The sequence below is a fragment of the Mycothermus thermophilus genome (assembly GCF_041956435.1).
Source record: "Mycothermus thermophilus strain CBS 625.91 unplaced genomic scaffold VTJ04scaffold_4, whole genome shotgun sequence".
Lineage (NCBI taxonomy): Eukaryota > Fungi > Ascomycota > Sordariomycetes > Sordariales > Chaetomiaceae > Mycothermus > Mycothermus thermophilus.
In genome coordinates, this window is record NW_027191430.1 from 630332 (window position 1) to 642611 (window position 12280).

The following is a 12280-nucleotide window of genomic DNA, read 5'->3' on the forward strand; positions in this document are numbered from 1 at the left end:
AAAAAAAAAATAAAGACAACCCAATCCTCTGCAGCAATCCGCCACTACCTGACCATCCCAAGGAGGTATCCGCTTGCGAATCCGCGACACCATCCAGACCTTTCATCCGCGACCGCGTAGCGCAAATCCGCAATCGCGTAACGCGAAATCCGCGACAATGCCCGACATACATACAAGACAGAACAAAAAACACACACACGCTGTAGGTACGCTATGTACATACATTCAAGTTAGACACTTCGCAAAAGAACGTGCACACAGAACAGAACGAGAGTCAACAAAAGCAAAGCAAAGCAAAAATAGCAACGCTTTCACTCTCCGCTTCTCATTTTTTCTCTTCTTCTCTCGCTCCAAGAACGTGATGATGACAGTCGAAAGAACTCAGCGCTTGCCACCCTTGTAGAGTAAAACTCGGCGCAGACCCCTAGGTATTATTCCCCTCTGGCCATCCATCCACTCATCCATCCATCTCCTCCAGCCCCTGGAGAATTTCGCTCCCTGACCCAGCACCAAGAAGAACTCAACGAGGTAGAACAGAGAAAGATGAAAGACTTCGCTCGGAAGAGGCACCGCGCTCCGGTTTCGTTCCCATCATCCGCACCGTCCGTCATGTCGCTCTTCTTTCATTCCCTCCGATTTCCTCCTCCTTTCCGGGTCTGAGCCTGGGTTTGATCAATCGATCGATCGATCGGTGGGTAGGTGATGGAAGTGAGAGATAGTTGGATGGGTAGGAAAGTGCTCTAGGTTGTTGTTGTCGTAGTAGACCTTCTCTGTAGGTTCGGGAGGTTCGGTAGGTCCAGAGACGAGAAAACAAATTCCCCCCCCACCCGATCCAGACCCAGCCCATCTTGCCCATCCGTCCATCCACCACTCTCAAGCAAGACTCACAACATCATCAACTCATGGAGTGAGAAAGAGAGAAAAACTCAGACAAGAGGGGAAAAATGAAAACAAGGACAAAAAAACAACCACACCCTGTATTAACGCCGTACCCATACCCCCAACCCCATCCATTGCGTTGCCTGTCATCCATGTCCGCCCCGAGTCTGTACCATTCTCAATGTCGACAGAAAACCAACCAGCCACCCCCATCCCATCTGATGTTCCCTGGAAAAAGAAGTGAGTGAAGAAAAGAAAAGAAAGACAGGACGTTCTATAGTGCAGTGCAATGCAAGTGCATGGACTTCAGCGTCATGCAATTCCGGAAAGAGAAAACACTAGTAAAGTCGTCGAGAAATTAGGGGGAGGAAGAAAGAAAAACATTAGGGAGCTCAGCGCCCAACATCGACCGGACCATCCGCAACTCTGGCCTGTCCGATTACTATTCCTCCTGCTGGCGTCACCAGAAAGGGGGCGGCATGTGTCCGTTTGCCCTTCCTGGCATTCTAAGAAAAGAATTCCCAGTCCAGACAAGCCAATTTCCGCTCGGAGTCCGTCGTCTCATCCAGCGTCCTCTCTTAGTATTATCTTGCCGCTGCCTTCCGGTCATGGAACCTTGGGCAGGAGCAGTGGTGGCCGATGCATCCCCAGACGAGGGCGGCCGAGTCCCATTGGCAACCAGAGAAAGTCCTTCCAACGCCGGGGTGATTCCCGAAGACGATGTTGACGGTACCTCCGAGGGAACGGCTGTCGTCTGTTCCCCGAAAACTCTGCTTGTCGGAAAAACGTCCAATTGCGATTCTGTCGGCAAAGAAATTGTCGGTTGTGCTCCCTAAGATGACGGCGTCTGCGGCTCCAACGGCGGTGCTGAACTAGAACTCATCGTCGATACAGGCTGAGATTGAAGTTCCGACTGCGGTTGCTGTGTCCTTGGCGGAACCAACATCGTCGGGGTCGGAACGAAGAAAAGTCCAGGCGTGCCTTCCAAAGTCACAACAGGAGGAAGCAGAGAACCCGGTGAGATGGGGGTCCTATTCGCTGTCATCACGCGCCTGCCCCTCGGTTGTCTAACAACCCGTGTGCCCCCCTACTGCATCGGGCGATCTGTGCCGCTGCTGGTATTGGAGTCGCCAGAGCCGCCGTTGCCTGGATCCATGAAGCCGGAGGAGGGATTAGGGTGTCCGAAATTAGGCGCCGGTGGGAATGAGTAACGAGGCATCGAGCTTGGGTTGAAGGACAGAGCCGGCTGGTATGGGTTCGGATTCGAATTCTGGGGATATGGTCCATAGGCGAAGTTCGGAGTCGGAGCCTGAGGAGGAGCTCCGTAGGTGAACATGCCGGGTAAGTCCATGCCCTGCATCGGCGCAGGATTGAGAGGAGGAAGCTGCGTCGGCGGCAAGAAGCGGCCATTGAAAGGACCAGGTCCCTGCCCTCCCATCTGCGGTAGAACACTCGATGTTAGCGATTGTGCGAAAGGAATAGCATATTGATCCGCGGAGGTCGCGGTAGGTCCGGGCGCGGGGTGCATTACACGCTGACGAAGCGAACTATTCATGCTCAGCCCAGGCCCAGGCGGGGACTGGGCGGTCGCAGCTGGGGCGCGCGGTGGGTTCGGAGGCGAAATATAGCTCGTCGGAGCGAAGCTGGCATGACGCGGGCGTGTTCGGCGATGATTCTCGGGCTCGGAAGGGGGCGACCGGCGCTCGCGGGATCGAGCAATGCTCGCAACCTCCTGGCGGATCCTATACCGTGTGAACTCGCGTTGCTGTTCAGCAATAGCGCGCAGCATCGACTCCTCCCTGGATGAACAAACAGGTCAGCTGAGCAATTGCAGACGGAGCAAGAATGGAAAACTCACGACGAGGCAGCGGCAGAACTACTGCTCGAGCCAATAGCCCGATGATGACGACGGTAATAGTTCTGGAACGCCCGGAAGGCGGGGCCCATGGCCGGCTCCGACGGAACTTTGTCCCGACAATACGGACAGCTGTCCGATTCCTCGAACCACTTCTTGAGACAATGGTCGCCGAAGACGTGCTTGCACTTCGGCAAGCGTAGCGGGGCCTCGATAACGCCCTCGGGGCTCTTCTGGCCGAAGTCGTTGTAGCAGATGACACAAGCTGAAGAAGGGGAGAAATGGTTAGTACACGATCGATACCTCGGTAAAAAGAGGAAAGGAAAACATACTTCGCTCGCCCTCGGGCAGGGTACTGGGATCAACGCTTTGCAACTGAGCCAGGGCTTGCTTAGAGGCGACTCGCTTAGTCCCCGAAAGTTGGCCCCGGAGCACTTGGGCTGCTCGGACGTGATCCTCGGCGAACATGGCGCGGAGCTGCGCAGGCATCGCTCCAAACTCGTCCTCGTAGCGCATCATCTGGTCATCCTCGTTACTTGTGAATCCTCCATCCTCGTCACTATCGTCTCCCTGGGCACGGCGTGTGAAGACCATGCCCCGGCGGTGGCTCGCGGGAGCCGGAGGAATCGGCTGCTGGGAAGCGGTCGACGCCGGGGCCCCCGGCTGAGCACGACGGGCAGGCGTCTCTCGCACACGAACCTGGATGTGATCCGGCTGCCGAGATGGTGTCGTCGCCGCCGATGGTCCCTGCTGCGTACCGGACGAAGACGGGCCATCCCCTGATGCCGTGTTCGACTGGCCAGGGAGGCCGAAGGTGATCGGCGGGTCAAAACTGACAGGTTGGGTCAGGAGTGACGGATTACGCAGGTGGGAGGCCGGGACATATTGGGAAATTGGCGGCTGCGAAGTGCCCGACGGTTGTTGGGAGGTGTTGGCGTTATTGCCAGTTCCATCCGACAGGGGAAAACCACGGCCAGCCCCTGCCGTGGGAGGAGGCGGGTTCCGGTTGTCGCTCATACTGGTGACAGCGGGTGACGGATTTGAAGTTACGGGCGCAGCGTCCTGGCCCGATTGAGTGGACGGAGACGGCTGGCTGTCATCCGAGGGACCCTGCCTCTGAGTGGTAGCGGCAGAAACGGGGGCAGAAGCGGCCGGCTGCGTCGACAGATGTGAAGGAGCTGGCAGGACTATCGAGTTGCGCAGGGAATGCGGGGCCCGATTGTAGGAGTAGAGGGCGGGGGGAAGTCTGTCGTGATTGGGGGAGAAGTTCGGACTTGCAGAATGCCCAGGTTGTACAGACACCCCGCCCAGCTGTGAGTCGGCGGGCGTCGGTCTTGGCTGTGAGGTTTGTCCCGTGAGAGAAGAAGAGGTTGTTGACGAGGAGGTGGTCGAAGTTCTGGTGGTTGTCGGAGAGTAGAGATGGAGTGGAGGAGGCGACCACAGGCTTCCCGGGCCGGTAGTCGAGCCTGAGAACCAAGATGGGCCCGACGAATGTAGAGGATCGTAAGATGGATGATGGAGATGGCTAGATAAATAGGGTTGGGGATATGGCAGGGTGGATGGTTGTAGGGTAGGAAGATGTTGAGGAGAAGAAGAGTGGAAGTGAGAGGGAGAGGAATTGTGGGACTGAGAGGGAGGGGAATGATGAGAATGGGAGGAGGAAGAGGACCCGGAAGGGTCCTGGGTCTGAGGGGTCTGAGGTTGGGTGTGTTGTTGGCCTGAAGTTTGGGTAGGGCCTGAATCCCTTTGTGTCAAAGGTGGGCCCGAACCCTGCCGGTCGACTTGTTGCTCTTGCTGTTGTTCTTGTTGTTGCCGCCTGCTGTCCTGGTGCTCTTGTTGCTGTTGCTGTTGCTGCCCCTGCTGGTTGTCGAGGGTGCCCACCGAGGGGTAACTTCCATTCATCCCTCGATTTCCCGACGATGAGGTGATCGACGACAAAGGCGAAGGAGCCGGTCCCTGGAAGGAACGGAAGGTGCTGTCCAGGTGTGACAGCTGACTTGAGAGATGCGGCAGCTGAGTGGGAAATTGGGATAATTGAGAAAGTTGGGAGATTTGCGGAAGATGAGGAAGTTGTTGAGATGATTGTTGTTGTTGTCGGGACTGTTGGTCGGTGGGTCCGAAGTGATGGAAAGACACCGGGGCCGGGGCCGGAGCCGGGGCGGAGGCCGGGGTCGGGTTTGGCCCGGAGACCGGGGGAAGAGAGAAGCTCGGCGAGGGTAGGGTTGAGCCCTCGTTTAGGAAGGTTCGATGATGATACTGCCCCGTCTGCGGTTGCCCAAACGTTGAGAAGTAGGGACAGCTGTGTCGTTGTTGTGGAAGACCACTGAGAAAGGAACCCGGGCATGGTGCCTGCCCTGCCGGGGCTTCGGGTTGATGCATCATGTACTCCATTTGGTCAATCGCGGCCATGATATCCCTTTCTCCTTTTTCACTGCCCGGAGGAGTGAGATGAAAGGGGGTGGTAGGTATGGGAACGCCCCGGTTGACGATGAGTGACTGGCACTAATATGTTTCCCAGGATGTTCGTCTCAAAAAAGAAGAGGGGGAATCAAAAGCTGAAATACTCCGGGCATTCACAGCACGAGGTCCGGCGGTGTACAAGGAAATCGAAACGAGGCGGGAGAGAGAGACCTAGAGCTTCCAGAATCTCGAGTTCGCCACAGCCACCAGGGGCGAGAAATACTCCCTGCCCGACAGAGCGAGAACCTGGAAAGACAGCGAGATGGGGGAACTAGCCGCGACCTCGGCCCTAGGCTGCCACGCCCAACGATAAATTGCCCAACGGGATCCACGAAATGCGTCCAATCCAGATCTCAAAGACGGTGCGCAGTGTGCTGTCGCTAGGTGTCCGGCGTTGGCACTGGTGGGAGGTGATGTCGCTGCCAGCTCTGTCCACCACCCACGTTGCTCGCCCCGTCCAAACACTGCCAATGAGATCCTCCTCTTTTCCTTAGCTGGGGAAATAAGGCGTTGTGGTCTTGGAAAGCCAACGCACGTTCGTTGGTGCTGCTTCGAGTGAGAAACCGCCTTCCGAGTCCTGGCTGGTGCTGGTGCAGGCCGCCGTTGCGCCGTCAGGAGAGGCGGTACAAAAAGCAGAAGGCAGCACACACTTGGAATCTGCCTGGATCACGGCCTGCTGACGTGGGAGATCCAAAAACGAAATAAAAGCGAAAACGGAGGAATCAACCGACGGACGGAATCGCCGGTGGTGCCGCGGGACCGAGAGGCGACACTCATCCGGAAGAGGCCGACACCCGCTGCATCCGTTGCGTAAGCAAGGGCACTCAAACCTCCTGGCGTGGTTGCGGCCGAATAGCCCCGACAGAGTTGCAGCAGGACGAGTCAGGCTGTCTCCAGAAAACCCGAAATCACCGAGCTACCTTGGGTTAGTTTGCTCCCTTTTCAGCTATCCTCCTCCCCAGCTTTCATACGTTTTACTCTGCCAGCCAAATTGGATTGGTCGTGGTAGTGGTTGTAGTGGTGGATGTGTTGCTGCTGCGGGGACGTCGATAATGAGGACCGATAAGATATGGTCTGTCGCTGTTGGAGGTATAGACGTTGGCAGCTCGAATGGCGGGGTGGTAAAGTGGTGAGGGTTGGATGGACTGGACAATGCAAGCAATATGCAGTCGTTTCAAGGGAGAGAGAAGGCAGGGAGCATCGGGATGGCAAAGGCGGCGGGAAAGGGCAAGTAAAAAAAAAGGGACAACCAAGCAGGGCGGGCTGGGGATGGCGTCGGTTTTGTATCATCGAGCCAGCCGGGAACACGGGGTGGTGAGGGGGGCGCGGGCCCATGGGCGGAGTAAAATGGAAATCGGATGGGATGGATGGAGTGAGAGGCGAGGCGTGCTCGCTCTTTGCTGCTCACGACTCATCACTGGCTGGGCTGGATGTGGGCATGGGCTTTTGGCTCACTCCATATGCGGCTTCACTGACCCTCAGGCCAGACGGATGGACGGGGGCAAGCATGGGACCGGACACGGAAGCAAGGCCAACAAGTCACCGAGTCGAACACAAGTCATCATCAACCCTCTCTGGGTCCGGGACTCAGCTCGTTTTGGAGGGGCACCACAACCGGGGACAGGGAATGCAGTGGTCAGTGGCAGCAGCGCCGGCAGCAAGCAGTGCCAGTAGCAAGCCACCAAGGCCGCCCGGGTCGCCTGGGCATGATTGCGCTGTATGTCCAGCGAAGGGGATCCTCGCAGACACTCGCATCGCTTAACCTGGAACTAGCTACCAGGGTGTCTGTTGGGCCGCAGTTTTGAGGCGCCAGTGGAGCAACAAAGAAGAAGTGGACGAAGACGAGGAGACACAGAGGCCGAGAACAGGCGAAAAAGATGGTGTGTACGGTAAGTACTGTGCGGCCTTGGAACTTGGGCTGTGCGATGCGCCTCATATTTCCATGTCCGTCCAAGGCCTGGATGAGAGCGGGCAGCGTCATGGGCCCTCTCAAAGAAGCAACGCCGTGTGGACAATCCAGTCAGATCAGCTCAAAGGGTAGGCACTGAAGGAACCCTCTCCGATGACCCCGATGGCCCCTGGGCAACCTGGAAGATAACTAAAAGTGGGGTGTTTGGGCTTGAAATGGGTGAATGATGTCTGAATGACTCCAGGAACAGGCATGGAAAACCAGCACCACACTTGATGAATAAACGGACAAAAAGGGCCCCGTCCTTTTGTCCACACCCGGTACGTAACAAAGCCACCGCCGGGCACCGATTTGTGACCAATCCGACGTACCTGGAGCCAGCATTTCAGGTCGGACATACTGAGGTGGACGGTCATCGGTAACAACCCTTTTGGAAGCTGAGACGGTACGAACAGTATCCGGCCTGACGAAATGGCGACCCCCGGCCAAACACTTCGGGTTGCCTGCCGCCTTGTCGATGTCCAAGATCCCGGCGCAGCTGACGATCACTTCGGGAGGCGGTCCCATGGCCCATTTTTGCGCATCTCCTCTGTGCACTTTGCCGTCCTCAGTCGTGTTGTTCCAGCAGCCTCAAGGTCTTGGTTGGGTTGAATCAAGAAGTAACCTGTCCACGGTGCAAAGTGTCCAGCGTCCATGTCCATGAACCCAGTGTCCACGGGGCCGATGCGGATGCGGGGTTGTTTGGTCTTCTTGGATTTTTCTTGGACGGGACCATCGGATGGACGGCGATCAAATCGGAGTCCTAAGTGTCGGGTCCAAGCAGGACATCTAGTTCTGACACAAGTATGATTTTGGCCCAGAGTGTGTTTGAGCGAAACTGGCGAGTGATGTCAAGGTGGTATCACTGCTGCTTGAGATATGAGTGGCGTTTTTGTTTGCACCTGTCCCGTCACTCACTCCCTGCACGTAGGTATTACGCCCCTCTCTTTGACCATGCATGTTGCGTGCCGTTGTTGGCTTCTCTCACACTTCCGCTTTGAGACCCTTTTTCCGTCATGACACGAGTGATGCATGTTGCACGACTTGAGACTCCGAGTCTTGGAACATAAATGTTGCCTCCTAAGGCCCAACCAAGCCCCGATATTTCTGCCATCGAAACGGAACAAGGCAACCTCTCCATCCCGTACTCTGCCATGCTTCGGTGTCGGATCGAAGCTCACTCTCCCACCTGCCTCATAACGGATTCCCTGGACAGAGTGGCCCCCGATGACCCCTCAGAGCTGGCCTGGTGACACGGTCACATGGGGCGCAAGCGCAGGAGGAGGCAGAGACTGATATGAGACCTCGTCGGAGAGCCAGCCTCCATCAATCAGGTATGTATATATGTTTGTACATACATACAGTACCTTACAGACAGCAAGGCGCCTGGATATTCAAGATGTCCAGTTCCGATGGTTCGGCTGTATGCGCTGGAACCAGACTTGGTGTTTCATGACATGTCGGAACGTGAGTTACCACAAGTGGACGGAGTACCCTACCTTTCCAACATTGGTCCTGTCGGAAACGACATGCTTGCTTGTTATGAAATCGCCCAACCGCTGCGGAGTACTTAATCAGCTTGTCCGAGATGTGTGTCCGTCCCGGTCTTTCGTCTACCATTCTCCTTCGCTTGGGTGCCACTACTTGGGTTGGGTCTGACTGCTCTCAACCGGCTGCCCGAAACGGCACCATGCAGTACCTCCCCAACGCCCCAAGCTGCCCCGCGGCCGGTGGTAACTTTGCGCTCTTACACAGCAAGATGCGGTAAGAATCATGCCTTCCCTTTGGCGATTGATCACTCCATCATTCGCACCTCAGCATCTGGGCGTCGGTTCATTCCTCAAACTTATTTGCATCTCGACTCTCGACTCTCAAGACCTCGAGACAGCCATTACACTGAGCGTAGGTGCTGGCATTGGATGAAGGATAGACCACCCAGACATTATTGAACCTGAGAACCCTCTCGTCAAACCCCGCAAAGACCCCTCTCCCCTGACGAATGTGCGGCGGCACCACAACCGCAGCGCCAAACCTTTTGCTTATCGCTTGGCCGAATGAACACCTTCTCCTGCCCCAATGACGGCGGTCTGGGCAACATGAGGCTCTTAACCACCCCCGACTTATATAAACGACCACTTTCCCAACACGGCATCTTCCCGCGAGGCGTTCACAGCCGGGCAAAAGAGAAGTGGGGAGGCCGAGCTGCACTAGAAAATGTCTGGTCGTGGTACTCGGTTTTGGTCGTTTGACGCTCACCTCACACGACGCTGGCCTTGCTGCAAGCCTCTGAATCTGAAGTACGCATTTCTTAACCCCTCACCCGCAACGTGACAGGCCTGGCCTGTCCATTTGGCGTTGCAACCAAGGATTCCACTCGACGCAACGAAGCTCTTTGCCCTGCTGCTGGAGCCAAGTGGTTCAAGACAAGATACATTACTCCAAGCTCGCCTCTTCGCTGTTCCATCTCACTCCGTGCCTCTTGAAGTCTCGCGGACTTGGCAATTCTAGTGTTTCGGAGTTCATGCCGCCTCTCGGGTCGCGTGGTTAGAGACACGGGAATGGGGGTTGTGCTCGTGGACTTTGTTGAAGGGGAAACTAAGGCGGTATGTTCACACGGTCTTTTCCTTTTCTTGTTTTTCTCCTCGCCTATGTCATGGCCCTTCATTGTTGCGCTTTTCGGTCGGATTTCGGATACGGACAACAGTGGTCACCCGGCGACTGCGACGCCATGCTCGGCCACCAACGTCGCACCACCACCACGCCCTTCCCATCTTTTCCCCCTTGCAAAAAAAGTCGTGGCGATGTCTACCCTTGTTTCTCGCTCATCCGTGCTGTGGCATATGCAGCTGATGTACATATGAACTACCCGTCGCTTTCACACTCTCTTGGGTGTCCTCCCTTTTCTCCGAATGTCCCTGGCTGGCTTGGGTCTAGGTTGTCTGTTGCCACCACCGCGAAGAGCAACAAAAACCACCACCAGCTTTCGCTTGGTCACTTTCACCGCAACCCCAACCCCGCAGCAGATGCTAGCGCCTTTTTCGCCTCCTTGCTGCCAACAAACGAGGAATACCTACTGGCGATAGCTATTTGACTAGCTGGCAAAATGCGGTCTTTTGTTCGCTGGTTCATCTTACATGGGAGTTAGTTCACTGTTGAGATCATTTTTTTTGTGAGAAAGCAGAAGACCAGGCTTTTTTTTGTCACTTTGACCGCACATTGATGAGCCATGCATGGGATGGATCATGAAATCATGGTTCCGATACCCGTGCAGGTCACAGCACAGGTCTCGCCAGAATGGAATCTTCCCGGCATCATCCTTATCCATTTCTTTCCGGGCCGCTCTTTTCGCAGAGAATAAAAAAGTCCATGGTATTAGCCCGGGGTTTGGGCACTTTCTCTTAAAAACGAGACCCTGCCCGATCATCCGGTCGGCTCCAGCGAACGAGCGAAAGCAGGCGAAGTGACGCTGGTTTAACGACATGACGCAAGTGCCTCCATCGTTTCGCCGAAAGAAATCGCAACACGTTTCTTCCAGTCCCGTCCAGCTCGGACTTGCTTGGGTGAGGGGTGTTTATCGGGTTGGAGATCGGGCGCCCAGCTTTTTGATCATGGCCCCAGACTGGGGGTGCGGGGGAAGCATCGCAGAGGTGGGAAAGGTGGAAGTGGAAACAAAACGGGCTTGCTTTGAAAGCAAAAGTGGCCGGGAAACTTGACCTGGCTTCTCAGTTTTGTCCTGGGTTAAACGATGCCGGTTGGTCCAATGCAGGGGTGGTCGGACGCCTCAAAAGGCGCCGGACACGGCCTCGGCGGCGATTACGGCCGCCGTCCCGTCGGCTTCGGTCCCTTGCCCCATCCGTGCCTCCCCGCCTCCGGACACGGAGCAACCTCGGTGGGTCCATCATGCCAATACCTTGCACATCGGGTTGAGACTCTCAGCGCGAAGTCTGTGTTTTTTAGGTCAGTGTCAAGCTTTTCTATTTTTCTGTTGATTGGTGGATATTTGGACAGACAGATGCCTGCGACCACTGAGCTGGGCACCCCAGATTGCCTTCAACAGAGTGGTATGACTTTGAAGCCAAAGGTGCGACGCCTTTCCATCTGTGAGCCCAACCTCCTGCCAGACTCGTTGCACGTCGTGTCTGGATTGGGACGATCAAATCTCCATCCTTGTGTGCGTACCTTAGATCTTCAACCAAGCATGTGACTCTGGAGGAACACAACACAAGATGGAGGGTGGATGTATGACGTATCAAGAGGCAATTGCCATGGTCAAGCTCAGGCAGCAGTTGAGCGTTGCCTCTTGTCGCCTGCGTGAAGTCAGTGGCCAAGGGCGATTTAAGAGGGATGGGTGTATGAGTGGACCTTATGACCTGTGGTGTTGCCATCGAGGTTCATCATCAATGACTGGCACCACCGTCATCACCACCACCAAGTTACAGGCCACCTTTCTCCATCTGCCAACCTTAGAAAATGGCAGGCTCTCCCAGACAGTCCATTTTCAGTTCTGCTGTCTCGGTGTCCATACCTATCTGGGGCAGAAGGCCCAGCAGCCTCCATAGAGTCCTTCGAAGGCACTTCAGACACCTCTCGCTCACATTGTAGGCCTCTCTGCATGGACTAGGACATCCTCGACGACTCTATTGTGCTACCCCAGGCAATTACAATGGACGTATCCCGATCCTCCTTAACTCTCTGGTGCGAAACAGAGGTCTTAGGCCCCGAGTCTCCTCACGACTCCAAGAGGTCCAACGACATTCCTGTTTGGGAGGAAGGCTAGATCGAACACCAATACAGCTCGGCTTTGTCAAGAAAGAGATACTTCTGCTACTGTGTTGTTAGGCAAGAGAATAAGGGAGGGAAGCTGCTCAAGATTGTCAGAATAGTTTCAACCCTGAGTAGCACATCACTCGATTGACTGTAACATGGCATGACCAACCATCCCCATCCAGTTTAGATTCAGGGGTTTAAAATCTCCAGAGAGTTACCGAACCCGTGGAGCTAACATCTGTATTTCTGTTCTGTCGTGCATTTTAGGTTGTCTGGGCCTTGGTATTGTGACCAGATGCTCGCGCCTAATGGACAGGCGGTGTAAAGATGAGGTTGTGGCTAACATGAAAGCTTTGCCACTGTATGAGCGT

The 12280-nt window shown here is 55.5% G+C and overlaps 4 protein-coding genes across 4 annotated transcripts; 2 read left to right on the forward strand and 2 right to left on the reverse strand.

Moving 5' to 3' along the window:
• Positions 1 to 157: 157 nt before the first annotated feature.
• Positions 158 to 1123, forward strand: VTJ04DRAFT_5936 (uncharacterized protein; the record flags this gene model as incomplete). The annotated part of the gene is made up of 3 exons (XM_069364105.1): positions 158 to 202; positions 429 to 695; positions 764 to 1123. The coding sequence occupies 3 exons, from the start codon at positions 158 to 160 to the stop codon at positions 1121 to 1123; spliced, it is 672 nt and encodes a 223-aa protein (XP_069217965.1).
• A 45-nt stretch (positions 1124 to 1168) lies between these two features.
• On the forward strand, positions 1169 to 1950 carry VTJ04DRAFT_5937 (uncharacterized protein; the record flags this gene model as incomplete). Its single annotated transcript, XM_069364106.1, has 3 exons — positions 1169 to 1174; positions 1242 to 1697; positions 1774 to 1950. The coding sequence occupies 3 exons, from the start codon at positions 1169 to 1171 to the stop codon at positions 1948 to 1950; spliced, it is 639 nt and encodes a 212-aa protein (XP_069217966.1).
• Positions 1951 to 1966: 16 nt separating this feature from the next.
• On the reverse strand, positions 1967 to 5125 carry VTJ04DRAFT_5938 (uncharacterized protein; the record flags this gene model as incomplete). The annotated part of the gene is made up of 4 exons (XM_069364107.1): positions 1967 to 2317; positions 2411 to 2678; positions 2738 to 2999; positions 3067 to 5125. 4 exons carry the CDS (start codon positions 5123 to 5125, stop codon positions 1967 to 1969), a joined length of 2940 nt encoding a protein of 979 aa, XP_069217967.1.
• Positions 5126 to 5365: 240 nt separating this feature from the next.
• Positions 5366 to 6703, reverse strand: VTJ04DRAFT_5939 (uncharacterized protein; the record flags this gene model as incomplete). Its single annotated transcript, XM_069364108.1, has 3 exons — positions 5366 to 5688; positions 5759 to 6110; positions 6671 to 6703. 3 exons carry the CDS (start codon positions 6701 to 6703, stop codon positions 5366 to 5368), a joined length of 708 nt encoding a protein of 235 aa, XP_069217968.1.
• Positions 6704 to 12280: the final 5577 nt, after the last annotated feature.